This window comes from Stegostoma tigrinum, chromosome 21, assembly GCF_030684315.1.
Source record: "Stegostoma tigrinum isolate sSteTig4 chromosome 21, sSteTig4.hap1, whole genome shotgun sequence".
NCBI classification, from domain to species: domain Eukaryota; kingdom Metazoa; phylum Chordata; class Chondrichthyes; order Orectolobiformes; family Stegostomatidae; genus Stegostoma; species Stegostoma tigrinum.
In genome coordinates this window covers 17323392-17342319 of record NC_081374.1, presented here as the reverse complement: position 1 = coordinate 17342319, position 18928 = coordinate 17323392, and the positions used below count along the sequence as shown (strand labels likewise).

Here is an 18928-nt window from a genome sequence, read left to right as displayed (position 1 = left end):
TTACACCTGCTGCCCAGTGTTATAAAAAATACAAAAGATGATTTGAACAAGTATTTGAAATAAATTCTTGTAAATAGACTGATTGCCAACTGGATGAAATTAGCATCAATCTGAATTTCAAAAATCTACCTTCACTGTCCAATTTTGTAAAATATTGATTAATGCAGAACAATTTCTGAGCTGAGTGAGGTTAGTTACTGCCAATCAGTTGTGGTTACTACTTTGCTTTCAACGTTAATGACAACTTTGTGTACTATATCGCTTAGTTGGTTGCTATAACTGCAAAAATCTTTTGAGGGAAAGCTTGGACTTCTTACCAACTTCAAAGTCAATAGAGCAGTTAATTTAATCATATATGAAAAATGTTACCTTTTCTAAATGCTTGTTCTGAGGCTTCCTAAAGAATGAAGTCTTAGCAGTAAAGAAATACTCTAAGTCTTCATCTAGGCTGCAATATCCACTGCTCATACTGGTATATCCACGTCATCCGATGACTTAATTTGGTGTTCAAAAATCATTAGAATATCCGAGAGGATTTAGTGTGCTTTTAACAGATCCGACCACTTTAAACACAGGTCCACTGTACTGTGATTTCGCAATGCAAACAGGAGTTACTTTGCGTGAGGCAGGAAAAGGGCATCATACAACACACGCAGAGTCTTCGCTATTCCTGGGTCAGCAGCAGCTGTTTGCTTTGACTTCAGTTGTTGTTAATGTTTAGCAACTTAATCCTCTATGCGCTTTATGTCTTCGCTTCTGTCACCAAATTACTTATTCACACATGGGCTGTGTATCTATCTTTCACTGCCATATAGAAAGTCACTGCTGACAGCCCGCTTAACAGTGTAGTTGACAGTCTAACCGTGGAACTGTTGGCTGCTGTGTTGCACACCATCTGTGGCTAATCAGCTATCTGCATGCATACACGAGCTGAGTGAGGTCAGCTCCTTCCTGCCTTCTACTTCTATGTGTTTCAACAAAGCAAAACCACTTCCTGCTGCAAGATTTAAATATTAAATTCAAACATACATGTTGATTTATTACAGCCATTTTAAGTGTCATGAAATTCTCAAGAAAATGCAAGTGGTATTGTATTTGCCAGCAGTCATCTTTTTAGAGGCTAAACATATAAATACTTATACTCAGTTTTAATTCTATTCCACATCATAATCAGCAATTTATTTCATGAATTCAACTCACTTTGTTTTTTATTCCTTGTACACTTAAAGCCCATTATGCATTATCATTTTGCATAATTTTTAATTGCAGAATGTGAACACAAGCTTGTAACACTTTTGACAGGAATGCTCATTTGGTTAAAAGTCTTGCAAAATCTCCAAACATGACACAATGTACGTTGCATCACTGACAGGAATACTTGATGTTTTAAGTTTATAAAAGTACACTGCATCTATTACATTGCAAATATAGCCTGCATTTAGCTAAGTAGCATTCGAAATGTAATAATAATAATACCAGAGTTTGTTTTTTTCCCCCCAAAATTCCCTAATGTAGGAGCCTTATCAGAACATTTGCCTTGCATCTACCAGTTTAAAGTTCAATTAAAACAATAAAAATGAAAAACTGTCAAAAGAAGGCATTTTTATGGTTACTTTAAATGTTTTTTGAAAGCAAATCCTGTCATAGTTACTCCTGCTGAAATAGCTCAATTCCTCATTAGCGGAGAATGAACTCAATAGTCAAAAAAGTTAAAATCTAGATTAGCGTTGAGCTGACTAGGCCAGAGAAGCTATATGGCCTGCTCCTGTTCTTTAGTTACATCGTTAACTTTTAAAGGTCATATCTCCATTAAACTCAATTTTGCCATTGCTTTTCAAAGCAATTTAAGCTGAACCAGAAAGAATGCACTCTAAGTTTATAGGGCATCTTTCACGTTCTCAGGAAATGCAAGCGCCTCACAGACAATTAAATACATTTGAAGAGCAGTCACTTTTGTCCTACCAGGGCTCAAAAACAACAGAAGGTCAAATGACCAGATAATCTGTTTCAGTTTCTGAGGCATAATTGTTGGTTAGGAGATCAGAAACTCCTTACTTTCACCAGTCACTCTTAGATAACCAGCTCAACTTTGAAGATGCAGCAATCCCTCAATATTGCACTTAAATATCAGCCGAGATATATCCAAATCTTTTGTCCCTGACATGAACGCATAACATCTGCCTTAGAAATCAAAGTCAAGCGTGACATTGGGCCATAGGCTAGCAAAACATAATCAATGATCTGAGGATTAAGTCAATCAATGGCTCAAGCAGCATCTTGATTTCACATCTGAACTACTACATTCATTTTTGAATCCAAGTTCATACGGAGTTCCTGTCAGATGCTAAAATTAGCCTTAAACTAATGGGCAATGGAGAGGGAAGTGACCTCTGCTGGCAGGACACTTGTGGATTTTTTTTATGATAGAGAATGCGACTTGGCTACTGCAAATTTATGGATGATTACATCACATCTATTGAAATTACATTTAAAATGAGTGATCAGAAGGAACCCAGCAGCTATAGTGCTATGCTTTGACGTCTTTAAAATTTGAGAATTGGAAATGCACAGGGGAAAATAATGAAAACTATATATAATCTACAAATTAGGATTAAACTGGGATTAATTCTTTAATTAAATTAATTAATATTACCCTGTGTGCAGTTAAAAACAGTCCACATCAGAGCTTCTCAAAACTGAGTTGCAAAAGTTTGAGATTATAGCCTCTGATGCAGCAATAGCTGCTGTTGAGCTCTAACCATTGAGAGGTCCCTGCAAAGCTCACAGTTTCTTTTAAGAGGGCATGGACAAATTATTCAATCTTATGAACCAGCCATAAAAAAACCCAACAGGAAGGATTTTTTCCCTTCCTAGGCAGTGGCAGAAAGGGGAAATAATGGGATGGATTTGCACCTTAGTTAGCCACGTTCTTCCCACCAACTCAATAATAAAGTTCTGACTGGTAAGGTCCATGTGCAGGGAAGCTTTCTGCCCCGTGCTATTTAAAAGATCTCTGGGGGAGAATTCAGAACATGGATTAGGGATAGGAGAACTTTTGGACTCCCTCACCACCACCACCCTTCCCCTATACCTAGATCAGTCGTTCTCACCAGTTGCTGTCTTCATGGCAACATACTGTAGGACTCCATCAACTCTCTCCAGCTCCCAACGGCTGCCCAATTGGCTACCAGCTTCAGACATGCAGAGACCTCTGTTGCATAGTGCTTGATAGAATGAGAAGCTCACTAGTCTGCTCAATGTCTGCTGGCTCAGCCTGGTGGGCTTTCACTGGTAGGAGAGAGGAATTACTTACTGTTAAAGTCCCCACCTCTATCAAGTAAGAAAAAAGTTTAACAGAGGCCTATATCTCTGGAGATTTAGTAGGGAACTTATTGGCTAGTGTGCCAATATGTGGATTCATTGTGAAGTATCTTTAAGACAATCAAAAAAATGGCTTCAGGAAAAAATGAAACGGAAAAGAAAATCAATGTTTGTGGCACAAGATTACTCATGCTTACTGTTGATTAATGTTTGGATTGTGAGACTGAATTTGAAGTCAACATGCTGCATCACATTAACTCAGAAATAATGGGAACTGCAGATGCTGGAGAATTCCAAGATAATAAAATGTGAGGCTGGATGAACACAGCAGGCCAAGCAGCATCTCAGGAGCACACAAGCTGACGTTTCGGGCCTGGACCCTTCATCAGAGAGCTGTCATGAATTTAACATTGGACTTCCATCAGCACAATACACTAACCATCTCTAGTTGATCTTTCATGGTGCTGTTAATAGTCTGGAATTTGAATAGTTCATGAAAATGTCAGTTGATGGTTTATGGCCACAAAACTCTGCCTATACTCATTTTTAAATTTATTTAATCTAAGATAAATTTTCCATAGTTCAAGGAAGTGAATTCATTCATGAAACAGCTGTTCCACGCCTTAACAAAATATACCAAAAAAATACAATATCCAAATGCTATATATTACTTTCCTTATGAATTATCAAAAATGACTACGTACAACATTAAGAGGAAAAGAATTCACAGTTTCTTTCTGTACTTCTTTAAATTACAATCTTCACTTCCCTGGTGTATTTTCACATCGACAATGCTTTTGTAGAGACAGCCAGAGTTTGAAAATCCAACTTAAAATGTGTCTCAATAGCAAAATTGTCCTACTTGCAAGTGGATGAAAATGAGGGACTAACAAAACTGGGAACTCCCCCCACCACAATACACCTTCTGTTTAAAGGCCTCTGCAAACTTCCTGTTGCAGAATATGTTGAAATTTTAATTCAGCCCCATTTTGTACATCAATTTACAACACTTCAAAGTAACAATCATTGTTGCCTTTTTATTGGGAGAAAAGCAGATTTATGGTAACTTGAAAAATGAATGTAGATAGGAAGGAAAAATAGGAACCCAAGTTCTCATTCAAAAAGGATGAAAAAGAGAGAGAGATCCAGCTTTAGCACAATGAGCTCCAATTAAATTACTCAAACTTATGCAATTGTTCTATTGCACAAAGTACACATATTTTGTTAAGCTTAGTGTTTTAGAAATACTTTTCAATTTTGCCATGTAAAGGTCAACAGAAATACATCATTTGGCTGGGTCAGTGTTTAATGGACAGGTGGTGGTTTTCCCAGATATTTGCTGTCCTTCTCCTTCGAGATGGAATTGGCATGGGTTTGGGAAGTGCTGTCTAAGGAGTCTTGGAGAATTTCTGCACTGCGTTTTGTAGATGGTACACACAACTGCTACTGACAGCCAAATGATGAAGGGAGTGGATGTGGACCAAAAAAGCGGGCTGCCTCGTCCTGGGTGGTGTCAAGCCAGAAGGGTTGTCAGAGCTGCACTCATCCAAGAAGGTGGGGCGTATTCTGGTAGATGATGGACAGGTTTTGGAGTGTCCGGGTTTGAGATACTCACTGCAGAATTCCTAGCATCAGATCTGCTCTTGTAGTCTTTATATTGACATGGCTGGTCCAGTTCAATTTCTGGTGAATGGTAATTCCCAATGCATTTATAGTGGGGGATTTCCCAAGAGGTGGTCATGGCCTTGTAGTATTAGCACTAAACTACAAATGCAGAGACCCAGGTAATGCTCTGGAGACCATGATTCAAGTTCCGCCTTGGCAGATGGTAGAATTCGAATAAAGAAAAACGTGGAACTAAAGGTTTAAAATGTTCATGAAACTGTTGCCAAAATGTCTCTGGCTTACTAATGACCTTTAATGGAAGGAAACTGCCATCCTTACCCAGCCAGACCCACAGCCTTCTAGGCAATTAGGGGTGGGTGATAAATGCTGGCCTGTCCAGTGTCACCCACATCCTGGGGACGGATTTTTTAAAAAGAAAATCAGCAATGGTAAACCATTGAATGTCAAGGAGCGATGATTAGATTCTCTTATTAGGAGTGATAGTTAGCTGATGCATGTGGTGTATAAATGCTACTTGTTACTTATATGGTCAAACGTGGATCCGGGTTTTGCTGCATCTGGATGTGGATTACTTCAGTATCCGAGGAGTCATGGATGGTGCTAAACATTATACAATCATCAGCAAACATACTCACTTGTGATCTTATGATGTGGGGCGAGGGGGAAGGTCATTGATGAAGCAACGGACCTTGGTTAGGCCTAGGAAACTATCCTCAGGAAAACCTGCAGTGAAGTCCTGGAGCTGAGATGACTGATCTATAACAAACAAAGCCATTTTCCTTTGTGCTTAACTGTGATTCCAATCAGTGGACAGCTTTCCACATTGATGCCACAATTGGTTAAATGCAGCCTTGATGTCAAGAATAGCCACTCTCACCTCATCTCTAGAATTCAGGTCTTTTGTTCAAGTTTGAACTAACACTACAATGGAGGTCAGGAACTGCCTAGCCCTGAGAGAACCGAACTGAGCAGTGATCACTTTTTAGTAAGCAAGCGCTGCTTGAAAGTACAATTCATGACACTTTCCATCCTTTCCTTGATGAATGTAGACTGACTGATAGGGCATATCTAACCCAGCCAATTACTGCCCTGTCTTCTGTGGACTGAATAACCCCTATCTCAATTGTCTGCACGGTCAGATAAATGCCAGTGTCGATGCTTTACTGGATCAGATTGACTAGAGGGTGGAAAATTCTGGAGCTCATTTTCAGGACTATTACTAGAAATGATGTCAGAGTCCATAGCCTATGTAATATCCAGTGCCTCCACCATTTGTTGAAATCAGGCAGACTAAATTGAAATAACTGAAGACTAGTATCTGAGATGCTGGTGACCTATGGATGAGGCGGAGATGGATCGTCTATTCACAACTTTTGGCCGAAGATGGTTGCAAATGCTGTGTGTAGTTTGCTATCCTACACTCTTCAGTGTTGATCAATGGCTTGATGGTAATGGTAGATTTCAGGATATGCTGGGCCATGTTGCTGATGTCCCACAGCATCTCAAATGCCCAGTCCTCAGCTGTTATATCTGTTCATTGTCTATCCTGTCAGCTCATGCAACATGATAGCCAGTAGTCTTCATATGCTGACAGGACTTCATCTGCACAAGGACTGTCAGCAGTCCTATTTTGTAGTCAGCAGGAAGTTTCCTTGCCCAAGTTAAACTTGATGTCATAACACTTCATGTTGTCCACGGTCAATGTAAACATTCCTCAGACAACCCCTAATCACTGTATATCACTGTGCCTCCACGTCTGCAGGGTCTGTCCTGCAAGTGGGACAAGACATATGCGGGAATGGCAATGGCATTGTCTGATTCACTGTGGGAAGTGTGATTCTGAGAGTATCGCTATGTCAGACTGTGGATTGACTCATCTCCATGTGTAGGCCATCCCAACATTGGCACTAGCTTCCAATAGGTGGTAAGGAGAACTTTGCAGGATCGACAGGGTTGTGTTTGCCATTGTCATTTCTTGTGTGTCTTGTCTGACGCTACGTGGTCCATCCGATTTTAGTCCTTTTAGACTTTCTACTCATTAAGACAATGGAGTAGTTTGCGAAGATCACTTCTGGGAGGCAGAAAAGGGGTCAACTATATTTCTATGTCTCTGGAGTCGCGCGTTCAGACCAGGTAAGGAAGGCAGTTTTCCTTAGCAAACATTAATGAACCAGATGGGATTTCAAAAGCATTTGACAATGGAATAATAATAATTATTAGATTTTTAATTCCAGATTTTCTCTATTGAATTTAAATCCCACCATCAGCCACAGTGGAATTCAAATTGTGCTGCCTAGAACATTACTGGATTACAAGCCCAGCAACGACCACTAGGCCTTCTCTTAAGGATTATTTTTAATGTAACTTACCAGATTAATTGCACATATTAATCCAAATAAAAGGTCTTGATTTATTTAATACTTGAAGTGCATCTACCTGAATGACCTGCTTCATATCACCGAAAACATATTAGCGATAAGTAATCCATCAGATCTGCATGTAAAATCACATGCCTCACCTTCATTCCCCCACAGCCATCTGTGAATGAATTCTGTCCATGCCTCAATGTCAAGCTCTTTTTCTGCCACCTCTGCCTCCACGCCCATACCTTTGGATGAGATTCCAACCCACTCACTGCTGAAGAGTTCTCGCTCTTCCAGTCGACTCCATCTTCCTGGACACATCCTCCCGACCTCCTACCCTCCTGCGACCTCCGTCACCAACTGCCACTGCAACAATCACCTGAACAAAAGCAAAGTTGCTGGAAAAGCTCAGCAGGTCTGGCAGCATCTGAGAAGGAAAATAACAGAGTTAATGTTTCGAAACACTACCACTTATTTTCCTTCACAGATGCTGCCAGACCTGCTGAGCTTTTCCAGCAACTTTGCGTTTGTTCTTGATTCACAGCATCTGTAGTTCTTTCAGTTTTTATCAATCACCAGAATCTCTCCCTCCCCAAAAGGAACACAAAGCCCTCCGCTCCAATCCCAACCTCACCATAAACCCACCGATAAGGGTTGGGGCACAGTGCTAGTACAGAAAACTGACTTCAGCATTGCTGAGGCCAAACACCAACTCTCCGACACCTCTTCCTGACGTTCCCTTGATCACTGCCCTCCGCTGATCACCAAGCCATCTTCCAGACCATCAACAACCATAGCACCTTGGGAGATCTCTCATCTACAGCCTCCAACCTGATAGAAATGGGCGTTGCAGGGTTGAGGAACTATCTCCTACCCAAAATCCATAATCCCAACTGCCCCAGTTGACCCACTGTCTCTGCCTGCTCCTGCTCCACCAAGCTCATCTCCTACCTCAACTCTGTTCTTACCCCTTTGGTCGAGGAACTCCTTACCTACATTCAGGACACAACCCATGCCTTTCAACTTTTCCAAAACTTGCAATTCCCTGGCTCCCCAACACCTCATCTCCTACAAAAATGGCCTAAAAGCCCTCCGCTGCTTCCTCTCCCAAAAGGTCCAAACAGTCCCCCTTCACCGACACTTATTCGCTTGGTAGAAATGGTCCTCATCCTCAACAACTTTTTCTTTGATTCCTCCCACTTCTTACAAACTAAAGGGGTGCCCGTGGAGACCCACATGGTCCCAAGCTATGCCTGCCTCTTTGCAGGATTTGAGAAACTGTCCCTCTTCAACAACTACACCAGTACCATCCCTCACCGCTTCCTTTGATACATTGATCACTGTATCAGTACTGCTTCATGCTTCTCGTTATCCCATATTCACAATTGCTCTGCTTTCACAGTATCTGCTCTCTAGAGGCATTCTACTCTAGGGATTCCTGAAGAGCCTCCTACTTTTGGGGTGTAGTTTCCCCTGTTATTAACGATGCCCTCAACCGCATCTCCCTCATTTTCTGCACTTCTGCCCTCAAACCCTCTTCCCCCAACAACAATAAGGATAGAGCCCCGTTAGTCTTCACATACCACTCCACCAGCCTCCGAATACAACACATATTCTCTGACATTTTCACCACCTACAAGCAGGCCCCACTACAAAAAAGAAATTTCCCTTCCTACCCCATCCACTTTCTGCAGTGACTGTTCACTCCGCAACTCCCTTGTCAGCTCTACATTCCCCACCAAACCCAGTATCTTTCCCTGCAAATACAGCAGGTGATACACCTGCCCCTACACCTTCCTCCTCACCTCCATTCAAGGCCCCAGACAATTCTTCCAAATCCAGCAGAGATTCACCTGCACTTTATATAAACTCATCTACAGTATCTGTTGCTCCTGATGTGTTCTCCTCTATAATCGGGGAAAACAAACAGATTCAAACACTGGTTCACAGAGCACCTGCACTCTGCATGGCCCAACCAATCCCACTTTTCTAGTTGCCATCCACTTTAACTCCCCCTCTCAGTCCCCTGGTGACATGTCCATCCTTGGCCTCTTCTACTGTCAGAGTGAAGCCAAATGTAAACTGGAGAAACAAAAGTAGAAATTGCTCAAAAGGCACAGCAGGTCTGTCAGGATCTGTGAAGCAAAAACTCAGAGTTAATGTTTCAGGTCTGGTGACCCTTCCTCAGAACTCATACATCCATGAAAAACAGTTCAGAGGAAGGGTGGCCGGACTCAAAGTGTTTACTGATTTTTTTTTCCCTTCACAGATGCCGCCAGATCTGCTGAGCTTTTCCTGCAACTTCTGTTTTTGTTCCTGATTTGCAGCATCTGCAGTTCTTTCAGTTTTTATTTAGTAGTAAATTGGAGGAAGAACCCCTGATATTTTGCCTTGGGATCTTACAGCCCAATGTCCCGAATATCAACTTCACTGACTTCAAAACCTCTCCAACCCCAACATGTCCACCTTCCGATTCACCTATCTGCTCCACCGTTCCTACTGACCAACCACAATAAGCCCCTACCTGCATCCATCTCCATCCCACCTACCCTCCCACCCAGCACCACACCCCTCCCTCTATTTATTTCTGGGTTCTTCAGTCCTGATGAAGGGTTTTGGTCTGAAACATTGACTTCCCTGCTCCTTGGATGCTATCTGACCTGCTGTGCTTTTCCAGCTCCATGTTTGTTGACTTTAATGAAATGCATTTCTCCCCAGTCATGTACAGTATGCACACATGACCAATTTCCTCCTCCAGGCTTAGCTATGTGATTGCGACTATTCAAGGTTATGTAGGACATCAAATGAGATTGTTGCCAATATGTATGGATGTCAATTCCAAAGATGTTTAAAACAATTTATGAAGTGAACTTGTATTGTAAAGTGTATTTGTCAATATCAAATGTTTATTTAGAATAACATAACCTTGATTTCCAGTCCTGCTATTTTTAAAACAAAAGGCTTATTAGTAAATAGTTCCTTTCACAACTGATGGACATTTCAAAGTGCTTTACAGCAAATAACAATTTTGAACTGTAATCATTGTTGAAAATGTTGGAAATGCTGCAAACTGCACTGTACGTGTGAGCTTGCTGTGCATTGTGAGAACCAATAATGCACTGCGATAAAATAGTCTGTGTTTTTGATATTTTTGGAGAGTAAATATTGGCCAGGGTAGCTCTCTTCTTCCTTGCGGTGTCACAATCTTTTACATCTACCATATATATTGTAATCTTTTCTGGTTATTATATCACTAAAGTCTTTTCTCATTTAATGTTCCAGGGCCTGTCACTGACCTCCTCCTTTGTTCTTCTTGCCTCCTCCACTCAAAACCTTTGTTTTATTTTTCCTGATTGACCTGAAACACAAAACTCATGTTTCTCTCCGCAGACAGTCTGAACCATTGGAGCTTTCCAGCATCTGCATATTACGAATACAAAGTCAAAACTGAAGTTAGTCCAAGGGCTGCAGGTTTTTAATTGCATGTGAAAGCTCAGATTATAAGTAGTTAACATGAGGTGGGATGTTTGTGATGAATGGTTAAACATACGCAAACCACTGTTAAAAAAAGCAGTGGTTTGAATATCTCTGGCTACCCTCTCAGCTCTATTTTCCCCTCAGGTTTACCCAAGTCAGATGTGGAATAGTTCCCTTTCTGTCCTTGTTCAATGGGCATTCAACTTTATCCACCGAGATTGAGCAAATATTCTTGAAGGGATTTAGTGGGCTGTATTCCAGACAGCTATCAGAAACATCCAGACACTAAAATACATATTTGTATAGTTTGCATTAGGTAATGATTCTAGTAGTCTGATAGCTCAAATTGCATCTTCTCTTGGTGAGAAATTCAAGTTACATAAAGGCATCATAATTCATATTCAATTTTTAGCCCTTGTCTCCAAAAGCCATGCCATGACTTCAGAAGTAGGTCTCTGGCTGTAAAGTACTTTGGGACACCTAGGCTGGCAATGGTGTCCCAGTGGTTAGCACCATGGCTTCACAGCACCAGCAACCTTGGTTAGATTCCACCCTAGGGTCACTGTGTGTGGAGTTTGCACATTCTCCCCATTTCAGCACAGGTTTGCTCCGGCTTCTTCGCACAGTCCAAAGATATGCAGGTTGGGTGGATTGGCCATGCTCATAGCGTCTAGAGACGTGCAGGCCAGGTGGATTAGCCATAGTAAATGCAGGGTTACAGGGATGAGGTGTGATGCTCTTTAGAGGGACGTATGGGCTGAATGGCCTGTGTCTGCACTGTAGGAATTTTATGATCTGGTGCTCATGAAATTTATTACATAAATGAAGGTGTTCCTTTCGGAGACAGTTCAAATACAGAAGAGATAACATTGCAAAATAAAATCATTACGGCACCTGTTAGTACTGCACTCAGAACTGTATAACATCATGGGCATGATCACTGATCAGCAAATTAAGAGGTAATCCTTCCTCTTGAAGGGTGTTCTTGACTGACATATTGCACGTCATTACAACACTTATGAAATCCGCATTCAATAGAAGCAAAACATGGTATTTTGCAGGTCTGGCAGCATTTTCAATTGCAGTTGTGGGAAGCCAGATACTGCAGCAAAGCCCAAAGCAATTTCACACCTAATAAATAACTCTGCAGAAGACATGGTTGAGCAAGTCCTCTTGCAGACAGCCCTTAAATGTGGACAATTGTTCTATACGGCTGCCCAGGTTGGTGCTGCAGCTTCTGTTGCCCCTCTTTCTCTTTCAATCCAAAACGAATTAAAGAACCAAAAAGTTGGTACTCATTCATTTTTGTTGAAATTAAGTGCAGAAAACATATTTCCAAAATAAAATCTTCTGTGGAAATGTAAACAGATACCAATGATCAGAGTAGTTTCAAATGAGTGCCCTTCAAACATCACTTCTGACTTAAAATGGAATCCAATCCAAATATTACTGAATGGGATTTAGTTGGAATTAAAATGGATTTAGGACCCACATGTATCACTCAAATGCATTACCAATTTCTTTGTTTGTTTTAGACATTAACACTGGTTGCTAATGAAAATTCAGAAAATACGGCAGGTAGGCAGCAAGTCTAAAAATGGATTTTAAACTCCAAACACATTTTTTTGTTGGGCAGGAGTTAAAATCATTCCATTTGTACTATTATGTTCACAACAAGTGCAAACTCTCTTGCATCCTTCCAGCATTATATAATTAAAGGTCATGTAAAATTCATAGCTTAACTGCTGGATTTATAATAGATCAACCAGTTGTAAAACATTAATCAATCCATGCGAATGACCCCATGTGCAAACAAGTACAAAGTACTTTTAAACCTTGAAGCACAATTGGTCTTGTTCCTTCACCTAGGCTTCTCAAGAAGAAATATAGACCCGTAAATAAAATCTGGTACATTTACAGTCACTTGAGTTTTTGTAAATAACTTAAGAAAGTAATTGTGCCAGAGCTACAAATGTAATTCCACATTAAAACAAACAGACTTTAGGTTGTCGCAACCCCTTTCGGTTCTGAGGGATCATATTGGACTTGAAACTTAAATTCCATTTCATCCTCCGAAGATTTTTTTTTTCTTTATTCATTGACAGGATGAGGGTGTCGCTGGCTAGGCCAGTACTGCCATCCCTAACTGCCCAGAGGGCAGTTATGAGTCAACTACATTGGTGGGGTCTGGAGTCACATGTAGGCCAGATCAGGTAAGGATGGCAGTTCCCTCCCATAAAAGATATTAGCGAACCAGATGCATTTTTCCAACAACCAGCAATGAATTCATGGTCATCATTAGATTCTTAATTCTAGATATCTATTAAATTCAAATTCCACCAGCTGCCACGGTAGGATTCAGACTCAGGCCCCCAGAACATTACCTGGGTTTCTGGATTAACAGCAATAATACCACTACACAATTGCCTCCCCTGCCAGACCTGCTGAGTTTCTCCAGCATGCGCTGTTTTTACTCATTTCAGAACTTCAGCATCTACAGTATTTTGTTTTTATTTTGGGAATTAAAGCAAATTAGGCAAGGTGGCAAAAGAAAACCGAACAATAACTTCATGGGTGCATTAATTAAAACAATGTGATGCAAACCATTTGGATGCATGCACAACAATTCAAATGTCACTTAACAATTGACTTTAGGTTGCAGGGCACAACTGATAACTACAATCACAATAGAAATTAGTAGAATGCTGTTGAAGATATTATCTGGAACGTATAAATATGAAGTAATTCACCAGTAATTTGTGTTTTGTTTCCGAACTCCAGCATTCGCACTTTTGTTTTATGTAAAATATGAAAACTGGCACCAAACCCACAGTGCCCTGAAGGAATTGTATGAAAAGCAAATACTGTATATAAGCAGTGAAAAACAGGATGATAGCACAATAACTGTGAATCTCCTGTTGTCCATTTTCTTTTCCCTAGAAGTATATACCCAGACCAGAAATAGAGTAGTAACAAATATATTGGCATTACAAACAGTAATTCCATGCCAAAGAGAAACCTTATTGATGCTAATGCCATAAAAAAAACTGGAGAGTGCACCTTATTATTCTTCTGAAAAATATCGTAAACATAGATTTAGGCTTAGATTTACGAAAGAAACTCCAAGAGCCACAAATGCAGCTGTGTTGCCCATTGAGCGAAAGTTCAATAACCTACGTGTTACTGGAAGATCTGCTGACATTGTTTTTCTATTGTATTTGCTTCAGATAGGTTCAAACAAACAGTCTTTACAAGCAAGCAAGCAGCTCAATGTCAACAATTTAACTTAGAATAGAAGTGTCGGGGAGAATCTACAGGACAAGGACCAGGAAAACATCCAGAATACAATGGCTTGGTAATAGGAAAATGACGGTTGGCCAGGTGAATGAGCGAACTAGTGAATGAATGGGACTGAACTAAACAGTAACTGACCTGAACCACACTTCCCCACATAGCAAAATCCACAAAATAGGCTGTGAAAGAAGGAAAACCCAGGTTCAAAGATAACCTACCCCAGCCTCCTGCTAGCAAGTGAATTTCACTGAGGCCAGCTCAGTGCGTGCCTCACCCAAGGTAAACCAAAGTCAATGTTAAAGATACCCAACTCCTTAGCTCTTCCTTGGAGATCAGGGCTTAGGGCTTGAGTCATTTTTTCTATCTGGCTCTGCTTTACAGAAAAATAAGACTTTATTTATTAGAACTCCCGCTTGGCACATTATAATGGCCATTTTTACAAATGATAGGCTCATCTTTAAGAGGCATGAATGAACCAGTGGATTTTTGGAACAATCCGGTAATTTTCCTGGTGCCTTCAAATCGTAATATGCATTTAACCTAATTTCATAATTCTCGATGGGGTTCTCACAGCTCCAGATTATTACTCTAGTATGAATACTAGAGCACTGTACTCTACTGCCAAGCTCACACTTCTTGGACACTAATTACTGGTGTGTCTAAAAAATATTCACTTCTTTTCTTTTACATACAGTGTAATGTGCGCCCTTAATTAAGGTAGGAAGATTACCTTTCTAAAATCTGAGGAAGGTTTCAATATTCATCTCTATGAAAGCTATTTTGTTAAATAGGTTGTAGAATGCAGTATTCACATAACTCAGTTTAGTCAATGAAGCAGCAGATGAAGTGCCGTGCAAATATAGGTTAGTAACTATTAACATTAAGAGGAGAGAAAAAAGGTAGTATTCTGCAAAAAAAAGTTCATCACTGCAGAGGTGGTCCTTTTGAATGCAAAGTTATGCAATTAATGTTTTAAAAAGTCAGTTAACAGTTGATATTTTCCAAGTGACTCATCAGTAAGTTTCTTGACTGGAAATACTTGATTGCAATGCCACAATAAAGAATCAAAAGGACATTATTATTGTTACTTATAAAAACTACAGTGAAAATTTGATAAAAATAAATACCTCACTTCCAGGCTGGACCATTGAATTTGCAAGGCTAATTTTCTCCGCTGAAAGCTGTTCCCCTTGCTGGCAGTCAAGCTTAATGAAGCTCCTACACTCTTGATGAATGGTATAATTGCAATCTGTGCAGGTAAAATAAAATAATAATGAAAACTCAATGGAATTCTGCTTAACAAAATGCAGGTTTTGCATATAGTTGGAAGTCCACAGCAAGAGATGTGGCAAAATGAGTGAATAAAATAGAATTACTTGTCAATAGATAAAGAACATAGGAATTGCTAAGCAAAATGATCACAGGGCAAATGGTCTTTGCTGGGCAGAGCATTGAGTGTGTGGAGATGTGATGGGATAATTTGAGCTTGTTGGGCCGATCAAATGGTTACAATTTTGAATATTCTAGATCAGATGTTAGATTCTGTATTAACTGCTCATTTTTATTGGTTAAAGGCACAATTTATTACAAATCACTCTCTGCATTGAACCACAATTAGCATGGAGACTTCAGAATTAAAGGGCCAGATTTCATCAACAAATCAATCGGAGGAACAAACTAAAGAATTAAGAAATGTTAAATAGCTTGTAAGAATGAGTAATTCCAATATAATTCTGTATTCAACAATTGAAGTGTTGATTGTGAAATGACTAAAGAGTAGGATATATGTAACCTTAGCATCAAACACAAGGATTCAGGAGTATAAGGCCATGTGGTCACTTGAAACTGTTCTCCCATTCAATAAGATAATGGCTGATTTGACTGTGGGCTCAATTCCAGTTTCCTGTTTGCCTCCCATAACCCTAGATCTCCTTGTCCCATTTAAAAATCCAACTCCATCTTGAATACTACTACTGGCCCAGCTTCTAGTGCTCTCAAAACAAAATGCAAGTTAAAAGACAAATGACCCTGAGAGAAACAAATTCTCCTCATCTCAATCTTAAACAGGATTTTGAACTAATTTTTTAAACTCTGTTCCCGAGTTTAACACTCCTCCAAAGGAAAGATTCTTTCAACACCTACACTGACGATCATCCGTCCTCAGGATCTTTACATTTCAATGAGATCACCTCATTTTACTGAACTCCACTTAGTACAGAATCAAAATATGCATTCTTTCCTTTTAAGATAGACCTTTCATTCCAAGACTCATCCAAGTGAACCTTTTCTGAACTTCACAAATGTAATTATATACTTTCCTAAGAAGATGAAAACTGTACACAGCACTCTAGCTTTGACCCTAGGCTGTACAACAATGGCAACATTTCCTCACTTTTATACTTTGTTTACCCTTGCAATAAATGGCAAGGTCCCATCTGCCTTCATTAAGAGATTGCTCACAGACTAACAGTTTGTAATTAATGTATCAGAACACTCTGATCTCCGTACCATGGAATTCTGAAGTCCATCTCCATTCACTCAAATGCTTTTCTACTCTTTCCGCCAAACTGGGCAGGTTCACATTTTCCCACATTATATTCCTTCTGCCAATTTTTTTCCCTCCCACTCACTAAACCTATCCAAAGTCCTTTCTAGACACTTATGGATTTAGGCTGAAGGAAAAAGGAGAGCTTCCATCATCTGAAACTGTACCTCAGCAAGGAATTAAAAATAAAAGGGCAATGTCAGGTAGATGTGATGTGAATACTTGCAAGAATAAAAAGGATTCATTTCGCATTTCCCCCCCACCTTGTCATTTTCCTCTTTCTCCAGTCACATCATAAATTTGATGTAATTAGTAAAGTTGTGTTCCTCAAAAGAAAGCAGAACTCCAGGCAGTAGCTGGTCAACTATGTTATTCTATGGTCAGTCCACTAGAGGGCACAGCTGAGCAGCTAAAACATAGCCAAAAGAATAATTCCATAATATGCCATTTTTGCTGCTCTACTCAGATGAGGAATGAAAGCTGGCCAGCCTTTTCATGGCCAGGTCAACAAAGTGGAATTGGAATTCCACTCCCAAATAAGAGTTGATCATTTTATTCTAATGTGGGCCTATTAACACATTCCAGGAGAATAGGGCAGTCTGCAAATGTTATGCAAATAGATTCAAAAATTTAGTGTGGGATGTTTTAAGTTGATTTATAAATCAAATAAATCACTGAGCAGCATGTTGAAAAGTGCAGTATGATGTCTATTTGCAAAAGTTATTATGCAAACAGATTACAAAAATCACTGTTCTCCAACATATTTTGAAAAGTCACTAATTTATTTAGTGGTCCATTGTTTCCGCTGCAGCTGCTGGTTCCCTAAATCTCATTGTTATCTACACATCCAGATACAAAGCCATAGGAACTCCTTTCACCAAAGTTCCTCCATACCATAGCAACTTAAGGAAAGTAAATAGTTCAACATTTAGCAACAAAATCCTCCCCAAAACTTTAACTTTAAGAGCTCTTACAGGAAAACATTACATACTCCCAGGTTCTCAGGAAATGCCAATTTACAATTAATTTCTTTCAATGTCAGCACTATTTACAGATGTACAGGTATTATAATATTGAAAATTTTTAAAAAAAGTTTCCAACAACAGTTGAGATGGAAAGGACTGCAGATGCTGGAAGTCAGTCCATAAAATGTGGAGCTGGAGGATAATAGCTGGTCAGGTATGATCTGAGGAGCAGAAAAGTCAATGTTTTGGGTCTTCATCACATTCAAACAGTTTCAAGTTTTAAAAATACAAAACCGCAAACAAATTGATACCAGTGATGACAATTTCAGAAAGTTCATGAATCGAGAATTGCTACTTACTAATTGCTATTCTCCCATTAATTTTTTTTGCCACGTTTCTGGTATCCTGTTAAACATCACCATCATTGCTGTCAGAATCATACAAGTTTTGATACAAAAAACCAGTCTGGAATTCTGATACAGGACTTGAAGTGATCATTTTGAGAGAAGGGTGGTGGCAGGGTGGGGGGGGGGGGGGAGGGGTGGAGAAGGGTTTGGACTAGTGGTGTGGAACTGAACTTAACAATTCTGTACATAATTATTTTTCTTTTGTTTCTGGATTCCTGTTGATATGGGCTCCTTTTTCTTGGAAATTTGAAACATAGAATACAGCCAAGTCTGTCAAACGAGAAGCCAAACAAACAATCTGAAGTACAACTGAAGCAGCTGCTACACTTCAGCATAAAGAGATTTTACATTGCAATTTTTTATTGAAATAAATCAGTCAAATTTCAGCCTTCAGCTTTAAATTGCCACAAATTTCACCCAGTTCAAAAATTAACACATTTATTATTCAAATGTTTTCAGTTTAAGGAACCAACTGGTCGAAATATTAAGTCAACTCAAAATAACTGCAAGAGATCAATGTGGTGTCATTGTTAGCAATATTGCCAAATTATTAAAATCACTCACACAGACAGAATCAAATAGCATCCTCTTTTAGTTTCTAGCATCCTCTTCGTTTCATAAAATGTATTTTGCTCCCCTGATGTTGATGAATTAAGGTTTTTTGTGTGATGTCACATGGCACTCGGGGTTACCCTTAGCTAAATTCAACTGTGGTGTGGTACATAGATTATTTCAAAAACCACGTCTGGTTTTGTCAAGTTTTTCCTTAAAAAAAGCTTCAAATTTTCTTTATAAGAAGTCATATCAGATTCAAAATGCTGACTCTTTCTCTCTCCATAGACATTGCCAGTTTCTCCAGCATTTTGTTATTTTATTTCAGATTTCAAGAATATACCATATTTTGCTTCTATATTACTCTTTTGTTCTCCT

At 39.6% G+C, this 18928-nt stretch overlaps 1 protein-coding gene across 2 annotated transcripts in view; it reads right to left on the bottom strand.

Annotated features, from left to right (window-relative positions):
• Positions 1–18928, bottom strand: part of rassf5 (Ras association domain family member 5) — a 110578-nt gene that overhangs the window by 67849 nt on the left and 23801 nt on the right. The window contains exon 2 of one of the 2 annotated variants that reach the window (XM_048553277.2): positions 15209–15330. In XM_048553277.2, the coding sequence (XP_048409234.2) occupies positions 15209–15330 (122 nt within the window). Of the gene's footprint in view, positions 1–369; positions 916–15208; positions 15331–18928 lie in introns of those variants that run through there. The other variant, XM_048553278.2, reaches the window with a different exon arrangement.